The 21,164-nt window shown below is 39.9% G+C and overlaps 1 protein-coding gene across 3 annotated transcripts in view; it reads right to left on the reverse strand.

Moving 5' to 3' along the window:
• Positions 1 to 3,221: 3,221 nt before the first annotated feature.
• TASP1 (taspase 1) overlaps positions 3,222 to 21,164 on the reverse strand; it is a 272,025-nt gene continuing 254,082 nt past the window's right edge. For 2 of the 3 annotated variants that reach the window (XM_059134054.1, XM_059134057.1), the window contains one exon: positions 3,222 to 4,204. In XM_059134054.1, coding sequence (XP_058990037.1) covers positions 4,112 to 4,204 — 93 coding nt within the window. In that variant the 3' untranslated portion in view covers positions 3,222 to 4,111. Of the gene's footprint in view, positions 4,205 to 4,753; positions 4,917 to 21,164 lie in introns of all 3 variants that reach the window. The other variant, XR_009344681.1, reaches the window with a different exon arrangement.

Here is a 21,164-nt window from a genome sequence, read left to right on the forward strand (position 1 = left end):
TTGGAGAATGTTCAGTCAGATATGAGGGATGAAGATGGTTCATCAGAAACACATCTGCTTCCCAAACCGGGCCCAAGCAGACAGGTGAGTCCACCCTCTCAGCAGAAGAGGGTATAAAGGCCCATCAAGGCCTTTTGGCCAAGGAGAATGGAATGTTTCTTAGCTTCAAGTCCTCAAGAAGCAACCCTGTGACAAGGTGGCAAGTGACAGTTTGTCTGGGAGATGACCCCAGGACACACAAATAGGGGAACAAAAAGGATACAGGGAAGGGAAGAAGGTCAACATGAGGTGTATTAATAAGTCAACTACCACAGAGGGGAACTGAAGCTTAATTTCTGTGGGAAATCTCTCAAAAACAGGGTAAAACACATACCCCAGACTTATACCACCCACAAAGCTAGGGAGTGAGCATATTAATACAACTCCTGCTCATCAGTGGTTGAGAGCTGCTTCTGGGGCTGCTGATTCCTGGGCATTTCTGGTCTGCTGTGTGCAGGGACAGTGCAGGCTTCTATAGTTCCAGAACAAGTCCTCAGACACAGAGGTGCAGATGTTAGCCACTGAATGTTTTCTGAGGCACTCTGAACTGGAGGATCAATGGGCAATGACAGTGGTCTGCTCTAGGACCCCTGCTCGGCGGGCTTTCATTGGCAAATCAGACCTTGGCACGGTGCGGACCTGTGGCCGAAGAAAACAGAAGCTGACTATACGGTTAGTCCTGGGATAGGTTTCTATAGAACACTAAGGATATATGTACTGAACTGTTCAGTACACTAATATATGTACTGAACAGCAGTAGCCAAACCAATAATAAATGAAGTAATTCTTATAAGTCTGGACATCCTTCTAGGATAGACTTAAGTGAAAACAGCAGGTTATGTAAACCCATTTTGGTGTTAAAAACATAGAAAATTCATGCACAAAAAGTCTAGGGATACAAGATAAAGTGTTACTAAATATTGTCTCTAGGGAAGTGGGGTTATGAGTTCATTTTTGTTGGGCTGGTTTTTCTGGGTTGTTTTTTGTTTGTTTGTTTGTAGTTGTTGTTGTTGTTGTTTTGCTTTCCTTATTTATTTTCTGATTTTTTGTAGTGAGCATGAATTGCTTTTAAAACAATGACCAGATTTTTAAATTTCTTTTCTTTTTTTTTATTATGTTAGTCACCATACAGTGCATCATTTAGTTTTTGATGTAGTATTCCATAATTGTTTGAGTATTAACACCCAGTGCTCCAGATTGTTTTTTAAAAATTCCACAATAATTTAATACAATCTCAAGATTCAAGAATAATTTCAGGACTTTTCTAAATGTTCCCTCCTTCACAATGTCCTTTCCTCCCTCCCCGCTCTTACCTATGCTTCAGAACAGAATAATGACCGCACTTATTTGCAGGTGAACAATGTACCATCATCACTCTCAAACATGGGACACAGTGAGCAATTCGGCAAAAAAGACTTTTGAGCAGCCAAAGAGAGGTCCCCACAGCTATGAGCTAAAAGTTATCTATTTTGCTCATAGACAAGTGCCACAGACTAGCATTTAGGACTTTTATACATACTTTGTCCACAATTCTAACAGACATTGCTGTCAGACTTCAACTTCACAATTCAAAGCAGCAAGGAAAAGAGGAGGAAGGGCCTGCCCTCGTCAGACACACAGGAGGCAGACAAAACAGGCAGAGCTGACAAGCGGGGAGGTTGGGCCCAGGCAAGGCCTTCAGGCCTCGGCACTCAGCACAGGTGCTGCGGCTTCCTGCAGGTAGAGCACATGCCCTCCATTTCCTGGCCACTTCCAGAAAACTCCCGTTGCCAAACCCAGAGCAGGATCACAGGGTTAGCCTTGAGGAATCCAGACCAGGTTTACTTATACTCAAGAGAACCAAGCATCCAACCATCAGGGCTTAAAGAGAAGCAGAAAATAGGCCTATAGTAAAGATCATCCATGTTAAAATACTGCTTCAGCATTTTGATGATAGAAGGCAGACTAGGGAAAGAGATTACTTTCTTATCTTTCAACCCTTTCTACTCTTGTGTGAAATGAGGTAGATTATCCTCTGGATCGATTCTGCTCTTTAATATCTGAACTGATCAGTAAGGAATTTACATCACCCTTTATGTTTTTTGCCTCCATGATTCTATCACTTTTTTTTTTTTTTTTTGACTCCTGGTTTGACACTATTCCTTAAATTAAAAAAAAAAAAAAAAAGGGAATTGGAGAATAAAGCTCTTTTACACTGACCAGTTTTTAAACTCTCCATAAAAGGGGTCTTGAACAAGCCCAAACTTTTAAATATGAGTAGAATAAAGTCAAAAGAAGATGAAAAGAAATGGCATTCCTGGTGAAGTAGGTCAGATGATTTTCAGACTCCAAAGTGTCCTGATAGTTTTATGTGATCCAGTCCAGTTCCTCAAAAAACCCTGCCAACAGGTAACAGGTCTTTTTGAAAGCTTTTGAAGCCAAAGGCTCCCCACCAGCCAGCCCATTGCTTACTAAGTTCTCAGCCTCATTAAGAATGAGAAACAGATACCACGGCACCAACCTGTCTACAAGAACACAGCGAGACCAATGTAATTGCCTGTACAAGGAATATAAATCAGCAACTCCCAAATCATTCATATTTACACCCACTCCATTTTGGTTGTCTTTCCTTTATAATTTGGCCATACATCGATGTCGAGGGTATAATTTCATCTGGGGCTTTATCAGTTACCGCCCAGGGCCATGATTATATGGTGCAGGGAACTTCCTCTCCCTGAGGGAGGCTATCTTTAGTATCTTCTTGATAGCTACTTCTTACACAAAATTAAAAGAAAAGTCTTGGTTTCCTTATGTGGCTCCAAAATCACTAAATATAACATTTAGAAACAATTTATCAACTGAAACCCTTGGGTTTTCAGCGGCCACTACAATTTTCCAAAGCAGAGAGTTCTTATTCCTCCCCTTTATTTTTTTTAATCAACCTGCAATAAAAACTTTAGAATCTTGATACTGACCACTCAATCATGAACGAAGCTCAACTTTCATCTTGTTAGTGTCCAGCCTAACTTGCATAAAGACTGGTTTTGAACTATCAGAACCATAGCAAAAAAATAAATAAATAAAGGTATGAATTCTGCAAGAAGTAACTTTTTACAAATAAAATTAAAAATGGCTCTCCAATCTACAATTCAAAAGATAATTTATTAGTCTGAGGAGGAATCACACACTAATCACACACTACACTCAGTAATACACTTCTTTTATTTTTGTGCCTTTATCTTAAAAATATATTTAAACAAGAAACAAAGATAATATTGAATTTTCCCATAAATTTTGCTTTCTTATTTACAGTGTTACATTGTAAATAACATTCCATTATACACAAATTAAGGACTGTGCATTCCTGTATGTTCTCTTTACATATTCTCTCATAATATAGTACATATAGCTCGAAGATATGCAGTATTTAAGCTTAGAAAAGCTTGAGGAAAGAAGTACAAACTTTATCAATAAGACTATTATTTAAAAAGGTTCTGACCTTAATTCTCTGCTAGATTGTTTCACTGAAACCATTCTTTGTTAAAGAAAAATGCCCCATATGGGGGATGAGAATAACAGTTTAAGTTAGCACAGGATCCACTTAAACTGGTTAACAAATAAAAACACTTTATCACTTAGTACTGTTATTAAATGGAGCACTACCACTGTCAACTCATTTAAACAAGGAGATTTACTCTTCAGCTCAGACACATTACACCAACGACAGCTGGTACCTCTGTATGAAATCAAAAACATTTCCTTTGCAACGTTAGGTTTTACTTGTAAACAGTAAAGCACACGTTTTGTAAAGGTGATTTAATCATTCCCGGTCTTGGGTTACACGATAAGGAGTTTGTATTTCATCGAGGGAGAAGCAAGCGCACACACTGCACACACGCACACGCACACACACACACTCAGGTCCGCAGGTCACTAAGCGCTAACTACAGCAGCACTAGTGTCGTGAGCGGTGCACGAGGATGCAAGAGGGATTATAAAATGGCGAAGATAAAACATCCAACTTCAGTTAAAAAGCCCTGAAATGCTCAGGCTCTGAAATGTCTCTCGGACGCTTCACGCTCGGCCTGAAGGGTCAGTTCATTGGGTTCTCCAGGCGGCAAACCCCACCTTCGATTGCCACGGACTGTCCGGCCACTGCACCAGGAGGGAGTCTTGAAATGTGAGTCTGCAGAGAGGGAGACAGGAGAGCATTAGAAGGGCCAACTGTGTCCTCCCATAAGTGACGAGGACAGAGGAAGTACTAGAATGCCACAGACTCTCTTTGCATCTCAGAATCTCCAGACCGTGACGCTGGTAACTGTTCAGTGCAGAGAGATCCTGTTTGGTCAAATCTTGCAGAGGATGTTTAGTGAGCATCTACTACCTGTTAAGCATGGCACTAGCAATGGCAAGTACAGAATGAACAAGATAGCAAAGGCGTCTGAGGGCACAGAACTTACATTTTCGTCATATTCAGAACAGTAGTTAATGGTTTTAAGGTCAATTTTATTGAACATATTCTAGTTCTCTGAAAAGCAATAATATACATTTTGTCTTCCAAAGCAACTGAGAATACCTGATTCACATTTATGTTTTACTCTCTAAGGGATCGGAATAACTTGCAAAAATTCCAATAATTCAACAACCTCAAAAGTGAGGCAATGAGACTGAAAGAAAAATAGGAGCTTACAAAATAAGGTAAAGACAGGCATGAGATTAACACACAAACTCTCACCTGACTTCTGTCCATGCTGGAAGCAGCCTGTTGCCCCATCTCTCAGCTTCCTCATTCCATAACCAGAGCGGTGGTTCATGTGTGTCCAGAATCACAATAAACCAACTGCTCAAGGGAATAACTATTCCTGGTACAAGGCCTGGGAACTATTTCTCTTACGGGGCTGTATACACAGAAGGTACCACAGTTAGTGGGTGAGTGAAGACATCAGTTGTATAACAAGGAGTTTTGTAGGGTTGAGTGTTAGCTTTACTCAAAGGATGCTGGCTCTGATAGAAAACAGTAAAAGCTGTTCCATAAGGGGTCAGGACAACGTCAGCCAGGAATTCCTATTTTTGATGATCTGGCTTAATCCAGGGATAGATAAATGCCGGGAGCTTCTAAGAAGAACAGAAGGACTGCATATCCCTTAGCTAATCCTCTCTAATTCTGCTCTCTAAACAAGCTTTTCCTAAGGACTAAACAAAAGTGAGTTCGAGCCCAGGGCAAGGCCATTAGAGGCAGCTAGCAAAGTGGACAAGCCTAGAGTGGGAATGACGTCCTCTCATGCAACCAAATATGAAACGAGCCTATGTTTTAGATGGAATGACAGCTAAGCTCTAACTGATTTGTAGTTTGAGGGTAGACAGTATTCTTGAACCTCAATCCCCAAGTCCTGTTAGAGGAGCTGACATAAGTCAAGAATTTGGAAAGTTCTAGAGAATAGCAAACATTTTCTGGGCACTGAGTTTTTCCATGTGCAAGGCAGGAAGCAACCTATAACCTACCAGGGTGAGGTCTGTTGCCTCAGGTAGCAAGCTAGGTGAGGCAGTCTCTGTGGTATCTCCTGGGATACAAGTATCAGTGAGTTCTCTCACAAGGCTCGTGCTTTTGGGAATGGTGTCCCAGAATCTGGGCTCATTATTGCATCGAGGGCCAAACTTGGATCTCACCATATGGAAATATTGCACCTGAGGAGTCCACAGTAGAAAAGCTTGTGGCTCTTTTGTTTCTTGTGATACATCATTAACCTAGCAGGAGTTAGAACAGAGTGCATTGTTTAATTCCACTACCCAGCAGTCTTTGTCACATCAGGCACAAGAATCTCAATTCTCACAATTCCCAGAGCTCAATGTTGATGGAGCCGTTATTCTTCCAGGAATTCCTTAACATGAGGCAAAAGAGAATTTTTCCCCCAGGTATCATTCATCAGTTTTTTTTTTTTTTTTTAATTCTTCTAAAAAGACAAAAAAATCCCTGAAAGAGTAGAAGTCCCTCAGTCAATTTCATCCCTAATCTCATCCTCTTTGGTCATGAAGAGAGTCATGCAGCTATGACAGGGATCAAGAATGAGGCAAAACCCTGGTGGAAAACAGGATGGGAGTTCCCCAAAGAAGTAAACATAAAGTTACCATATGATCCAATAATTCCACTTATGGATATATACCCCAAACAAGTGAAAGCAAGGACTCAATAGCCAAAAGGTGGAAACAACCCAAGAGTTCATAAACAAAATTTGATGTAATATTATTTGGAATATTATTTGACCCTAAAAATGAAGGAAACTCTGATATATGCTACAACATGAATGAACTTTGAAGATATTGTGCTAAGTGAAATAAGCCAAATACAAAAGAACAAATATTGTAGGGTTCCACTTACATGAGGTATCTATTAGTTAAGTTCATAGAGACAGGAAATAAGATGGTGGCTGCCAGGCGCTGGGGGAGAGGGAATGGACAGTACCGTTTAGTGGGTATAAATTTTCAGTCTGAGAAGATGAAAAAGTTCTGGAGATGGATGGTGGTGATGGTTACATAACAATATGAATGTACTAAATGCCACTGAACTCTGCATTCAAAAATGGTTAACATGGTAAATTTCATTATGCATATTTTACCATAATAATAATAACAAAGAAAAAAGAATAAAGCAGAAATGACAATTTCCTACCCAGTGGAGAATAATACTCCATATGATAATATTAAGAAAAAAGGCTAGCTGGGAATGAATCTACAAGGCAGATCCCCATAGAAGAAACATTAACACCATCAGGTTCTGTTCACAAATAGGTTGGCATTGTCCAATCAGGTCTGTTAAAATATCTGTCCCCTAAGAGAAAAGCTCACAGGGAAATCTGTCTTCATGTTTCCCAGAGATACAGGGAGAGTCCAGTGGGACCTGCTGGCAGGCCTGGTGGTCCAGGCATCAGAGAATAAATTAATTGTTTAAAGATCAAAGAGTGAACATATGTCCAAGCAGATGGCCTGCTACTTGACCGGCGGGAGGTTGGTCTTAAGGCAACAGATTTCCTGCTGACCAAGGAAAAGACCAGAGCTAAAAGGAAGAAATTCTTGCCCTATGCCTTAATAGCAATCCCTTGAGATTTACAAAAACACAGATGGCCAATTCAAACTTATCTCTGACACTCCCTTCTCCAGGTTTATGATAGAAGAACATTTAAATAAACCAAGCTAAACTACAAAGCATCAAGGAGAGTTAGGAAGGAAAAGAAAAAGGATTGCAAAAGATGACAGAGGTTGTCCATCAACAGATGAATGGATCAAGAAGATGTGGTATATATACACAATGGAATACTATGCAGCCATCAAAAGAAATGAAATCTTGCCATTTGCGACAACATGGATGGAACTAGAGCGTATCATGCTTAGCGAAATAAGTCAAGCAGAGAAAGACAACTATCATATGATCTCCCTGATATGAGGAAGTGGTGATGCAACATGGGGGCTTAAGTGGGTAGGAGAAGAATAAATGAAACAAGATGGGAATGGGAGGGAGACAAACCTTAAGTGACTCTTAATCTCACAAAACAAACTGAGGGTTGCTGGGGGGAGGGGGTTTGGGAGAAGGGGGTGGGATTATGGACATTGGGGAGTGTATGTGCTTTGGTGAGTGCTGTGAAGTGTGTAAACCTGGTGATTCACAGACCTGTACCCCTGGGTATAAAAATTTATGTTTATAAAAAATAAAAAATTAAAAAAAAAGATGACAGAGGTCTTGAGATAGCTGTTAACAGTCATATGGACAAAATACTTCGAAAATGCACTGAGATTTGTATAAAATTTGCTATTTATGTAAGACAGAAATGCTCAACTAGACAAACTAGTTAAGATTAACTTCTCAGGATTACCTCTTTCCCAAATCATCATCTAGTCAAAAGGGATTTTGCAATTACAAAACCCATTCGGGTAATCTTGGTGTTGAAAGTAATAAAACGGTTGACCATCCGTCCGAACGACAGTACTTCCCCAGTTTCACCCATCCATATGATCTTCTGACTCATCAGTAAATAAGTGCCCTTGGTCTGAAAACATTTGATCCAGAATGTATTTGAAGCTTTCCGTGTGTCAAGGAGCATCAAATCACATTATAAACAGTGGGAGCTGTTTAAGAGAATATTTTATACAAGTATTCATCTTGAAATGTTCTTTTGACATGTGGACTGGAATTCCTCTTGTAGCTAAAAAGAGACCATTTTCTACAATGAACTTATGTGTCAGCACTGAAAAGTGCAATAAAGTATTTTACATTGTCTAAGGACTGTGTAGACTCTTGGGTACCCTATAAGCATTAAGAACTTAACAAGGTGTCTTAAAACCATTTAAATGCAAGTGTACTTTTAGGAAAATTTATAACTAATGATAAATAGCACATAAAAATCAACATGACATAGCAGTAATGAATTCATTTTGGGTTGTTTTCCTCTACTTCTTGTTGCATGCCCCACTCACATACCTCTCTAACCATGATTCCATGTCCTTGTCTGGTTCTTTCTCAAGTAAAGACTTCCTTGACAGGATCCCCAACCCATTCTAGAAGCTCTTCTGGCACCCAGCTGAGCACTTCTTGTCCTGTTATGTAACTGTCTTGGTCTTGGTCTGCTTTGAATTTGTAGCCTCTGTAAGTGAAAGTCAGTAGGAGGCAGGAACTGGTCTTACACAGGACTCTGTATTTTTTGCACTTGTCAAAGTGCTTGACCCAGAAGGCACACTCTGGAAATGCTGAGTGAAATGACTAAAACACACCCTCAAGGGGCTATAAATGCATAAAGAATCTCAAGTGTGTTAACTAGTATAACCAACTAGTTTGATTAAAAAGTCAAACTAGTTTGGCATAGCAAATTCTTTTAAATAGACATTTTTTTTAAAGTATAGACAAACTTTTCCATTTTCCAAGTTGTTGTGTTTAGAACAGAGATGGAGCTCTAGAGTTCTCAGATGTTAACAGCTCCACACCAGTGGAACTCACTGCCTTACACATAAAATTCTCTGCTTTCTTGTGAATTCCCTGACCGACACACAAAGATCCTTGAAGTTAATATTCCTTGAAGAATTATCCACTTACAAATTAAACTAACTCAAAGCCAATATTCGTAGGCCTATATCTTGTTATAAAATCAAGTACATTATATAATAACAAATTTAGTCTAAGATTTTAAAAAGAGAAAGTTAAACACAAAATATCACAGAAATGATATAATCCCTTGATGTACTAATCACAATCTAAGTAGTAGCTGAGACTTCCTATCATTCATATTCATGTCTTTAAATCTCTTAAGACCACCTTAGTGACTGTTCTTTTGTGGTTTCCAAGAAAGCCTGAAGCACACGATTTAATTTTAAAAGTCTCAAAGCCTTTATTTAGTGGTTATATTTTAATCCATCTTTTCCACTCTTAGGAGAATTGTTGAGATCTGCCACAAGAGTCAAGGGAAGAGGGAAGAGTCTCTTAAACAAATTATTATCCTCCTTTGGTGGGGTCAGGAAAATAAAATCTGGACAGACATGGTCCAAAAAAAGAACTTGGAAATATTTTATTCATTGGTTTCATAATTCTGAGGGTTTGGTTTTCTGTTTTTTAAAAATAGAGCTTGAAGCAAGATAGTACTGTCAAAGCAATACAGGCATTTACAAATAGAACAAATGACATTGAGAAAACATTCCACGTAGAGAGACTTAAGAAACAATATTTCAAAACACATAGGAGGTGTGTTTTCATCCACCAGAACCTTTCAAAGTACATGTAATATATAACATATCATGTCTAATTCTAAAGTTAATCTACGACACAGTTTATCACAACGGTTATGTGCATGGGTTACACATTCAGAGCATCTTGGGTGCTGGGGCATTTCCTCTTCTTCCTGGACACACTGAGGGACTACATTTCTCAGCTGCCTTTCAGGTAGGTGTGGCTATGTGACTGAATTGGGCCAGTGGACTAGAGTACTCTGTGCCATTACCAGCCCTAGCAGAAAATCTTCTTATGCACCATTCTCCATGCTCTCTCTTTGACGACCTTGAGGCTCATGTGCTGTAAAGGAGCCTCGGACTCTGATTCACAGCCTGGAGGAGAACCTGTTGCTAATCACAAGCCCCAATTTGGATTTTATGGGAATTAGAAACACACTTCTTACCACATTTGAGCAACTACACATTTTGGAGTTTCCTTCTTAGAGCAGCTAGTGCTATCTTGAACCAGTAATGGTTCAATACAGGCCTCTGTGCTTTCTAGCTGTGTAACCTCTGTTGGCTACGTAACTTCCTAGGGCCCTACCTTTAAAATGAATATAATAATAGCATTTATGATCAGATTGATAAGGATGACATGAGATAGTGCATGCAATCAAATGTGTCAATTAATGTAAGATTATCATTATTTAAACAAACACAAAACCATAGAATAAAACATCATACAGCACAATCTCTTTTGTAGATTATTGGATATCAAAGAATTGGAAAATTCTATTTTAAAAGTTAGATAGTCTCCAAAAATACAATGTGGTATTTTAAAAAAATATTAGCTGCATGCTAACAGGTAAGTTTCAAGAAAACGGACATTTTTAGATCAGTATTTTTGATGGTGCTATTTTGCTGCTACAGATAAAATAATTAACAATTGCTGAGTATTTAGTAACTGCTAGCATTTGTGTATATCTGCTTGCTATATAACTCATTTTCTAAGTTTCAAAAACAGTGAACATATTTGGGTGCTACAGAGAAAAGCAAATGGCAGAATACTGACAAAATGCCTTCTAAGAACATGAGGGACTGTAGGGAAGACAAGTACAACCACATAAAATGATTAGAAAACTATTAACAAAAGCACATAACCATGTCCTATAAGGGTAGAGTACTCCAAAGTGTGTTTTCTAACACCACCAAGCAATTAACTCTATTCTGCCAATACTGATCAGGGGCCCTACAGCTGAACTCAGTGCTGACACTGTCTACCAGGTGATAATGTCAGATCCATAAGTTCAGGGCTCGGTCCCACAAGACTGCTGCTCCTTCCCAGTCCAGACACCAATCACAAGTCGACGTTGGTGGACATACCCACAATAAATGGCAAGTTCCCATGACCTCTCTCAAGTTTGCTAATTTGTTAGAGTGGCTCACAGAACTCAATAAAACAGTTTACTCACTAAATTACTGGTTTATTGTAAAAGTATATAATTCAGGAGCAGCCAGATGGAAGAGATGCCTAGAGCAAGGTAGCTGGGAAGAAGCTCAGAGTTTCCGTGCCTTTCCCAGACATGCCATTGTCCTGGCACCTCCACATGTTCACCATCTTTACCCCACTGGGTTGTTCTGGAGGCTTTATTACATAGGATGACTGACTAAAATCACTGGCTATTGGTGACCCAATCTTCAGTCCCTCACCTCTCCCTGGACATTGGGGAATTGGGCTGAAGTTCCAAATCTTAACCACATGGTTGCCTCCCCTAGCAACCAACCCCCATTTTTAGGTTACCCTGGGGTTTTCCAAAAGTCACCTCGTTAACATAAGCTCAGGTGTGGCTGAAAGGGCCTTGTCATGAATAATGAGACACCCATTTCACCTTTATGGATGTAACTCAAATTTAGGAACTGAGGACAGAAGACCAAATATTATAATAAAATATGATCCCACTGCTCTTACTGCTTGTGATGTTCAAGGGTTTTGAGAGCTGTGAGTCAGGAACCATGAAGGAAGATCAAAAATACATTTCTTATGATAAATCACAATATCACAGATACTGAGCCACAAGTATCATAGGAAATCAGGAGTGAGAAAATAGATGCAGATCAAAGAATTGAGGAAGACATTCCAGAGGCCCTGGCACCGGAAGACAAGAAGAACAGGAGGGCAGAGGGACACAAAAATGACATGCTGGACTTTAGTAAGGGAGAGCTGCCAGGTTTATTTGGTTTGACCCACACAGTTTTCCAACTGTTAAAAAAAGAAAATATTTTTAAATGGAGAAGTTATATAAAAGCATCTCGATTCCTAGCTTCTCTTGAAAAATTTGGCAACCTTTGATTCCTTCACTGGGGTAAAGTAGTAGCTACCTTCTTAAAGTACATCTTTGGCAAGAATTTTCTACAGGTGGGGCTGTGTTCTTCCTGCAGCATGTGTTCAGAAGGCTCCCAATATCTCGTGATCCTCTTTCTGTGGATTTGATCCACTGGGTTCAGGGGGTGGCAGCCTGATCCTTCCATAGGAAATTCCATCAACCTTTGCCCAGTGGTTTTAGTGGCCACTGATAATCATTGCTTAGACCCCTTATTTCATGAGGGATTTCCCAAAGGGTGGTTTCCTGTCATTCTCACTATATTAAGAGCTGAAATTCTACTATGAAGAACTTTCTCTCATCAACTTTTTGGTATTCCAAAAAACAAAGTTTATATATGAAAGGAGGATAAGTATTTGATTTTTCCACAGTCTTTTGGAGGTACAAATAATAAACCTCCAAAAGCACCCAATCATCACCCCTCATCATTTTTGTGGTGCTAAGAAGAGGGAACATGGTTGGGGGGGGTAGGGAGAGAAAGAGAAGGCACAGCATTTTACTTCTTCATTCATATCAGCTAAAGGCCAATTCTTTTACTTATTTAAAAAAGAGAGACAGAAAAAAAAGAAATATAAGAGCTACTTCCAAACTGCCAGTGCAAAAGAAAACTGCTTATCTGGCTGGACTGGCTTGTTAGCTCTGCTCTGTATGACTTATCAGTACACATTTTTTTTTTAAAGATTTTATTTATTTATTTGACAGACAGAGATCACAAGTAGGCAGAGAGGCAAGCAGAGAGAGAGAGAGGAGGAAGCAGGCTCCCCACCAAGCAGAGAGCCCGATGCGGGACTTGATCCCAGGACCCTGGGATCATGACCTGAGCTGAAGGCAGAGGCTTTAACCCACTGAGCCACCCAGGCGTCCCAGTACACATCTTCTTTAACTCAAATACAGAACCTTATAGAATGAACTGGCTCCTTCTGGACTGACATTTATAAAATAAGTGTTGCAGCCAGTTAAAATGGTAAAGTTTGCTCGAGTTTGCTCAAGTTCAATCTGACTATTTAGCAGAAAGTTCTTTCACCTAGTTCACCTTGATAAAAGAACTTTCTGCTAAATAGTCAGATTGAACTTGAGCAAACAGGTGAACTAGATGTTAAGATAGTGTATGAGTCTGCTAAGGCTTCCCTAACAAAATATCTCAGGCTGGGTGGCTTGAACAACATCAGTTTATTTTCTCACAGATGAAGATTATCAGTAGGTTTGGTTTTTCTGAGGCCCCTCTCCTTGGCTTACAGGTGGTCTCTTCTCTATCTGTGCATCCTTAGTGTCTCTTCCTCTACTGATAAGGACACAAATCCTACTGAATTAGGGCCCCACCGTTAGGTTCACTTACCTTAATCACCTCATTAAAGGCCCTGCCTCCTAACATAGCCACATTCCCTGTTAAGGCTTCAAGATATGAATTTGGGCGGTGGGGGTGGGAACACACTTCAGTCTATAATAGGACCAGTGCATAACAGATACAGATCTTAAAGTAATAGAGTAAAATCCAACAACACCCCATATGTTCTCATCTCCATTAGTTCTCTGAGCTGAACTACTCCTGCTCTCCCCACTTCGGTCCTTTCTCTCCACTTGCCTCCTTGCTGTTACACCACCACACAGCACACCCCAGCCTGAAGGCCATTATAGATGCTATTCTCACTGCCTGGAAAGCTCTTCCACCCAGTGTCCCTGTGGCTCCCTTGTTCAACCCTGCCAGATCTGTACTCCAAATTCACCTATTCAGGAAGATTTACACTGGCCACTGGTCCTGAATCTCACTACCTCTCTGCTTCAAGGGTTCCTTTGTCCTTAACTGCTATCTAACCAGCCATTTATTTTACTCCTTTATCTTATTCACTGCTTGTCTCCCCCACAGGGACATAAACTCCATGGGGGCAGGGAGTTTATTGGTTTATTCATTGCTTTTTCCTCCATTCCTAAAAGAATAGTCTGGCATATGGTAGAGGGGTTCAGTATATTGGTAAACAAATAAAGGACTTTTTTTTTTTTTTAATGAGGGTTGGGAAACGAAAGAAGCAAACCACAAATTAGCTATCTTATATTTCTTAAATTTTTAAAAAAGATTTTATTTATTATTTATTTGACAGACTGAGATCACAAGTAGGCAGAGAGGCAGGTAGAGAGAGGGAGAAGCAGGCTCCCCGCTGAGCAGAAAGCCCAATGTGAGAGTTGATCCTGAGATCATGACCTGAGCCGAAGGCAGAGGTTTAACCCACTGAGCAATCCAGGCACCCCTATATTTCTTAATTTTATATTTTAGTTTTTGATTGTAGTTTATGTTATACATTTGTAATGATATTTATGTAAATGAAACAGTCAAAATGATATTGAAGTGGTGGACCTTTAAAAAAAAGTCTGAAAATAAAAGCCTGCGTATTTCCCAAGACTGACACAGTATGACCCAACAGATTCTGTTCATTCACTGACACCAGCATCACATGTCAACACACATCTCCTCCTGTAGAAAGAGATCGATGCAGACATCAGCTACCTAAATGGTGGTCAAATGAGGGCTGTGTGCCTTGTGTGTCTCTTACATCAGGCTACATTAATAAAATTTTAATGAAGTCAGCATGAGGAGGAATATGGAAAGCACTAGAGCAACCTTGTTTGCATGAGCATTTTCCCTTCTGGAAAGCAGGACATCAGGGCCTCCTGCTCAATCTTCCATTATCAGGCAGGCTTAAAGAGACAGATATTCTTTTTCCCTACCATTCTCCTTTCTCCTGTTAATTCTGCCTTATTTTCAAATTGCTGAGTTCTTGGTCACATATTTTTCCATCCACTAACAGTGTCACATGAATTTTCTTAATATACTATGGAATAATGTATCTATTTCATAGGATAAAGACCCATTTAGCTACAGGCTAGGTTTGTCTTCTGTATTTATCACTGTGCTACTTAGGGCATGGAAATTTGGTACTGTGAGGTGGCTCTGTTGGCTGAACATATTTTATGTCCTTACATAAGGACATTCTTACCTGATGTGATAATAGTCATTCTGTGCTTTCTTTTATTGGCACAAATGTGATAGACCTTAAATGACCGATTCCAGGGAGAAGGGCAGGGGAAGTGTGTCTGGTTGGCTTTTATTGCTTTGTTTTTATTATGGGCATTTCTCCCCCTTAATGAGTGAGTCAGGAGACACCCCCCCCCCCATCTTTTCCCAGAAGTTCCCTGCCCACTGCTTTCAAGAGCTGTCTTTCAAGGAGATACAACTTGTGAATAAGTATATTCTGAACATTCTTTGTGTGTGGCATTAAACCTTGGAATGTAGTTTACTGCTCTAAAAATAGTTTGGTCTTTAGACTTCATCCTGAAAGCAGATGTCCTCAAGCAGTTGACGGTGTCACATGAACCTGCTTAACACCGTCCAGAATAATGTGTATGTTTTATAGACCAAAAACCAATCTACCTACAGGTTTTAAGATCTGCTGCTTACTTCCTAAGTCTCTGGGATAGTGGGCAAGTCAGTGAAGTCTCTTGGGTTATAAAATGAGGACTTTGGGGTTAGATTATTTCTAGAGCTGCCCCCCAAGTTTCAACATTCTTTGGTGCTGACTTCATTTAGCTTGTGTATACATTGCTAATGAATCCAAAAACGAGTGTTTTACTTCTATTCCATCATTGTCTTTCACTAAAAGTAATAAATAGGCCAGAGCAATTTCAAGTTGTAATTCCTAAGTTCAACCTAACAAATCAGAAATATCAACAGAATGAGGAATGAATGCCATATGTTAGTCATTTTACTATATGTCACCCTACCTAGTTTTCCACATTTAAAACAAGGATACCATAAAAGATCCAATGGTGAATGTGGACAAAACACAAAGACATTATAGTAAATTGCATTGTGTACTGAGACAAGGCTACAAAGAGGGAAAATGTCTATTGTTCTCACATATAAATATCATGCCTTAAAATGCTGTCTGATGAGAACAGCATGTTGTTCCAGTCTCAAGGCAACTTTTGTTACTTCTTTTACCATGCAGAGGACACACTTCACAGGCAATATCAGACAAGATTACCCTCCTATTTTTAACTTAAAAGTCCTGGGAAGGCATCCACATAAACATGGCAGGTTTCACAGTACCTATTACACCATCACTCACATAGAGAATTATCATGAGCATTCCATTTTGCTAAAGGTGATAAAAGCTCTCCATGATTTAGCAAATATTTATTCTGCACTTATTATAAGGAAACAGAAGAATGAAACACACATGGATCTTGCTCTGAAGGCAATTATGTCTTTGTAGGATACAGAAACTAGTTCTTTGTGAACCTAGTTCCTTATGACATCTTAATAAAAATACCAAGCCCCTATATTTGCATAATACTTTAATTTTCACAGTGCTTTTGCATCCTCAAAATACTATGCCAGGTAGAAAGATGTATACTATACCTGTATTTCAGGTGGAAAAAAGGCTCAGAATGGTTATGTGATTTGCTTACAGTCACAGAGGAAGTGGAAAAACTGAGACTTGCATGAAAGCCTGTGGACTCCAAATTTTAGGGTTCTCTTTACTCCCACAAAGCCTTGCCATAAGGATTCTAAATCTAGCTCTGTTAAGAGACACACCTCTCACTGCAGGAGGCTTATGACTATGTCGTCTCCCAGGATGAAATACAGCTTGCACAGAAAAGTTATTGCCATAGATTTTACCAACAAGTTTCAGGATGATTCTGGGATTCAGAGAACTGGGTCTGATCCTTAACTTTGCTGCTGATAAACTAGATAGTGTCAGGACTGAGAGGTTACTGGCTCTCTGGGATTCAGCCTCTTTGTCGGTAAAAATTTAATTCAATTATATTCAGGATTCTTTCTGATTCTAACAGTCTACATAGTTTTGTACTAGAAAGCCACTCTAAATGTTTGAATAAGTGTTTTCCAAAACAACCCACATCTAAATTTTCCTAAAACTTAGGTTATAGATTTTTTAATAGCTCCTCTAAAAACTAATTAAAATCCCAATTGGTTCTGGGACTTTGTATCACCTTCTCCTTAGACCCAGCCTAATGCTGAGGGATGTTCTTAGAGGGTAGTTTTATGACCACCTACGGAGACCCACTACATATCAGAATATCTGAGGTTGGGGCCTGAGGCTAGATTTTCATGTCATCCCCATCTCCGCAGAGAAAAACCTGTCCCTAGACTACCTCTTGGATAAGTAGGTTGGCAGGCAGGAAGAAAGGTCCATGGATAAGTCATGCAGACTAAATGTAACTACACATCTGATACCACAATGTTAATGCATACATACTCAGACTGTAGAGGCCTTTTATACCTTCTACTCTGATTTTTAAAATTTTCTTTACTCTTTTTTTTTTTCAAATGTTTTAAGAGGAACATGTACTGCTTTTATACTAAAAATTGGGGTTTTTTTTAGACTTTATTTATTTGACAGAAATCACAAGTAGGCAGAGAGGCAGGCAGAGAGAGAGAGAGGAGGAAGGAAGCAGGCTCCCCACTGAGCAGAGAGCCTGATGTGGGGCACGATCCCAGGACCCTGAGATCATGACCTGAGCCGAAGGCAGAGGCTTTTAACCCACTGAGCCACCTAGGTACCCCTAAAAGAATAAACCAATATATGTGATTTCATGTATTCTACATAATCACAGTTGTATGTAAAAAAAAAAAAAAAAAAATCACAGCTGCAAAAACAGAAGGAAATATACCAAAATGTTAACAGCAGTGAATGTGGGGGTAGCTTGCGGCATTCCAGAAGGATTCACTCAGGGCTGGGGCTGATTTTTTTTTCTTCCCATTATTTTCCTGCATCTTCTTAATTATGTAGGATGGTGATTTAGTGAGTGTTTAATGCAGCAATTCAATATGTAAATTAATCTGTGTCCTTTTATTACTCTTCTAGATTCATCTGGAAGGTGTGACTGTGCCCCCACTCTACTTCCTACCACTGCTCAAAAGGAATGAACGAAATAACTGTAATGTCCACACAGGACCCAGCAATGGCATCTGGCTGGTCACTCTGTTCTCTTTGGAACACCTTTTTCTCTTGGCTTTAGGAAACCATATTCACCTGGGTCTCCTCAACCTCTATGTCCACAACTTTTCAGTCTCCCTTGCAGGTTCCTCCTCCTGTCACCAACTTATATATGTGGGAGTTCCCCAGGGGTCAGGCCTCCTTTCTTCTGTGTTCACACCCTTAAGGATCTCAACGGGTTTTAGAGTTTTACAAAAAGCATTCATACGCTGAGACTCCCAAATATTTATCTCCAGCTTAGGCTTCTCCAGACGAGTAAGTGGTTAGAAGCTGGGTTCTCGAGTTCAGATTGTCATAGCCTGAATCTTACTTAGTTCCACCTCTTTGTAGCTGTGTGACCTTAGGCAAATAATGTGGTGTCTCAGATATTTCTTCTCTGAGGGGCTAATGGTGGCATGAGGTGCCGAGCTAAGAGGAGAGGAACTAGCTGAGTTCTGCAGGCCCAGTGGACAGGGATTACCTGCAGGTCTGTAGGGGGTGGCTCTGGGCCACGAATTCCTTGGTAAAAACAACCCAGTGGCCTCTTCTAGAACCTGGTAGGGAAGTCTCAACATCCTGATGATTTATACTGGGTGAAAATCCAAAATGTCAGTTACAATCTTCCACTTGGTAAGCTGCCAGGTAACACAGATTTTACCATTGCTTGAAAAGAGCATCTTGTATTTGAAACAAAATGAAAGACTAATGTTTAAACTATTATAAAGAGAGAAACTACTATTTGTGTAATGGACTATTTCCTGAGAATATCAGTCGATCTGTCAGTGAGGAATTTGGGAGGGGTACAAATGAAAACCACCAACAAACCCTTTGAAGAAAGTTCTCCTTGTCAAAACCATCTGCTTCCTGACTTCTTATTGATCTGACCCATGTAATGCCAAAGAACTAACTGCTAAGGCATTAAGACCCAGACAGAAGTATTTCCCCTGCTGAACTCCTGCTGCATCCTGTGAGATGCTCTCTGAAAAAAAAGGAGTACAGTTAAATGTCAGGGAAATGGTACAAACTTATTGTTCAGCCCAGTCTACTCTAAAAGAGCAGGATAGGCATGTGAACACTTAATGGTTCAGACATCCTTCTATGAGGGAGCAAAATACATGACCCCCAAATATGCCACTTCTGCATGTGGATTATTTTTTTTTTTTTTTTTTTTTGAAATAGAAGAGTCAGTTATTTATTTTTATTACAAAGCTCAAACCAACATCAAGCAGAATGCCAACGGAACATATGCTATAACAGAAAAAGGCATCCATGATTATTTTGATCTGGTAACTGAGACCCAACAGAATCAAGAAAATTTTGAGAACTTTAACCACCTGAAAGAACTTAGATAGGAGGCCTGGCCAGAAAGAGAGCCATTACCAGGGATAATTTTGTATCTGGAAGGCCTATCTGTAGGGCAAGGCAAACATCTAATTACCAAACATCAGCTCACAGTAAGAATATTGTGAATTATCCTCCTCCCCTTGGAATTCCCAGGCCCTTGTTCCATTCCTTAGCTCAGGATGGCATACAAGCCTTAACTGACTCACTTGTCCTTGTGTCTCAATGTTTGTTTGTTTGTTTTTAAAGATTTTATTTATTTATTTGACAGACAGGGATTACAAGTAGGTAGAGAGGCAGGCAGAGAGAGAGGAAGGGAAGCAGGCTCCCCACTGAGCAGAGAGCCTGATGTGGGGCTCCATCCCAGGACTCTGGGATCATGACTTGAGCCGAAGGCAGAGGCTTTAACCCACCGAGCCACCCAGGTGCCCCTCAATGTTTTTTTAATGGGATTCCTATATGTACATACTTAAATTTGCTTTTCTCCTGTTAATCTGTTTTATGTCAATTTAATTAACAGACTGGCCAAAAGAACCTAGAAGGACAGAGGCAAAATTTTCCTCCCCTACATTTCAATAAAGAATTGTGTGTGAGTCTTTACACGAGCTCATCCCAAGTATTAACTCCTCCCTTTAATTCCAGCCACACTCAAACTACTAAAAAGATGTTTCCTTATTTTACTTTAATGCTGAAACCTCAGCTACTTTTGCTGGTTCTTCCTCACCTCACCATCCACTAAATGTTGGGGAACCTCACGGCTCAACAGTTGGACAACTTTTTTTCTGCTCATTTTATAGAAATGTATCTGTGAAATGTTTTGGATATAAAGTGTAGCATCTGGTTGCACTGGAGAAAGAGGAAAGAATAATAACTCTCCAGACCTACTCCTCTTCCACTTACCATTTCACTTCTTTACTTCCATTTATATATATATATATATACATACATATATATATTTTTTTTTTAATTTCTTTTCACTGTAACAGTATTCATTGTTTTTGCACCACACCCAGTGCTCCATGCAATCCGTGCCCTCTCTAGTACCCACGACCTGGTTCCCCAAACCTCCCACCCCCCGCCCCTTCAAAATCCTCAGGTTATTTTTCAGAGTCCATAGTCTCTCATGGTTCACCTCCCCTTCCAATTTCCCCCAACTCCCTTCTCCTCTCTAACTCCCTGTGTCCTACATGCTATTTGTTAAGCTCCACAAATAAGTGAAACCATATGATAATTGACTCTCTTTGCTTGACTTATTTCACTCAGCATAATCTCTTCCAGTCCCATCCATGTTGCTACAAAAGTTGGGTATTCATCCTTTCTGATGGAGGCATAATACTTCATAGTGTATATGGACCACATCTTCCTTATCCATTAGTCCATTGAAGGGCATCTTGGTTCTTTCCACATTTTGGCAACCGTGGCCATTGCTGCTATAAACATTGGGGTACAGATGGCCCTTCTTTTCACGACATCTGTATCTTTGGGGTAAATACCCAGTAGTGCAATTGCAGGGTCACAGGGAAGCTCTATTTTTAATTTTCGAGGAATCTCCACACTGTTTTCCGAAGTGGCTGCACCAACTTGCATTCCCACTAACAGTGTAAAGAGGGTTCCCCTTTCTCCACACCCCCTCCAACACATGTTGTTTCCTGTCTTGCTAATTTTGGCCATTCTAACTGGTGTAAGGTGGTATCTCAATGTGGTTTTAGTTTTAATCTCCCTCATGGCTAGTGATGATGAACAT

This window comes from Mustela lutreola, chromosome 9 (assembly GCF_030435805.1).
Source record: "Mustela lutreola isolate mMusLut2 chromosome 9, mMusLut2.pri, whole genome shotgun sequence".
NCBI lineage: Eukaryota > Metazoa > Chordata > Mammalia > Carnivora > Mustelidae > Mustela > Mustela lutreola.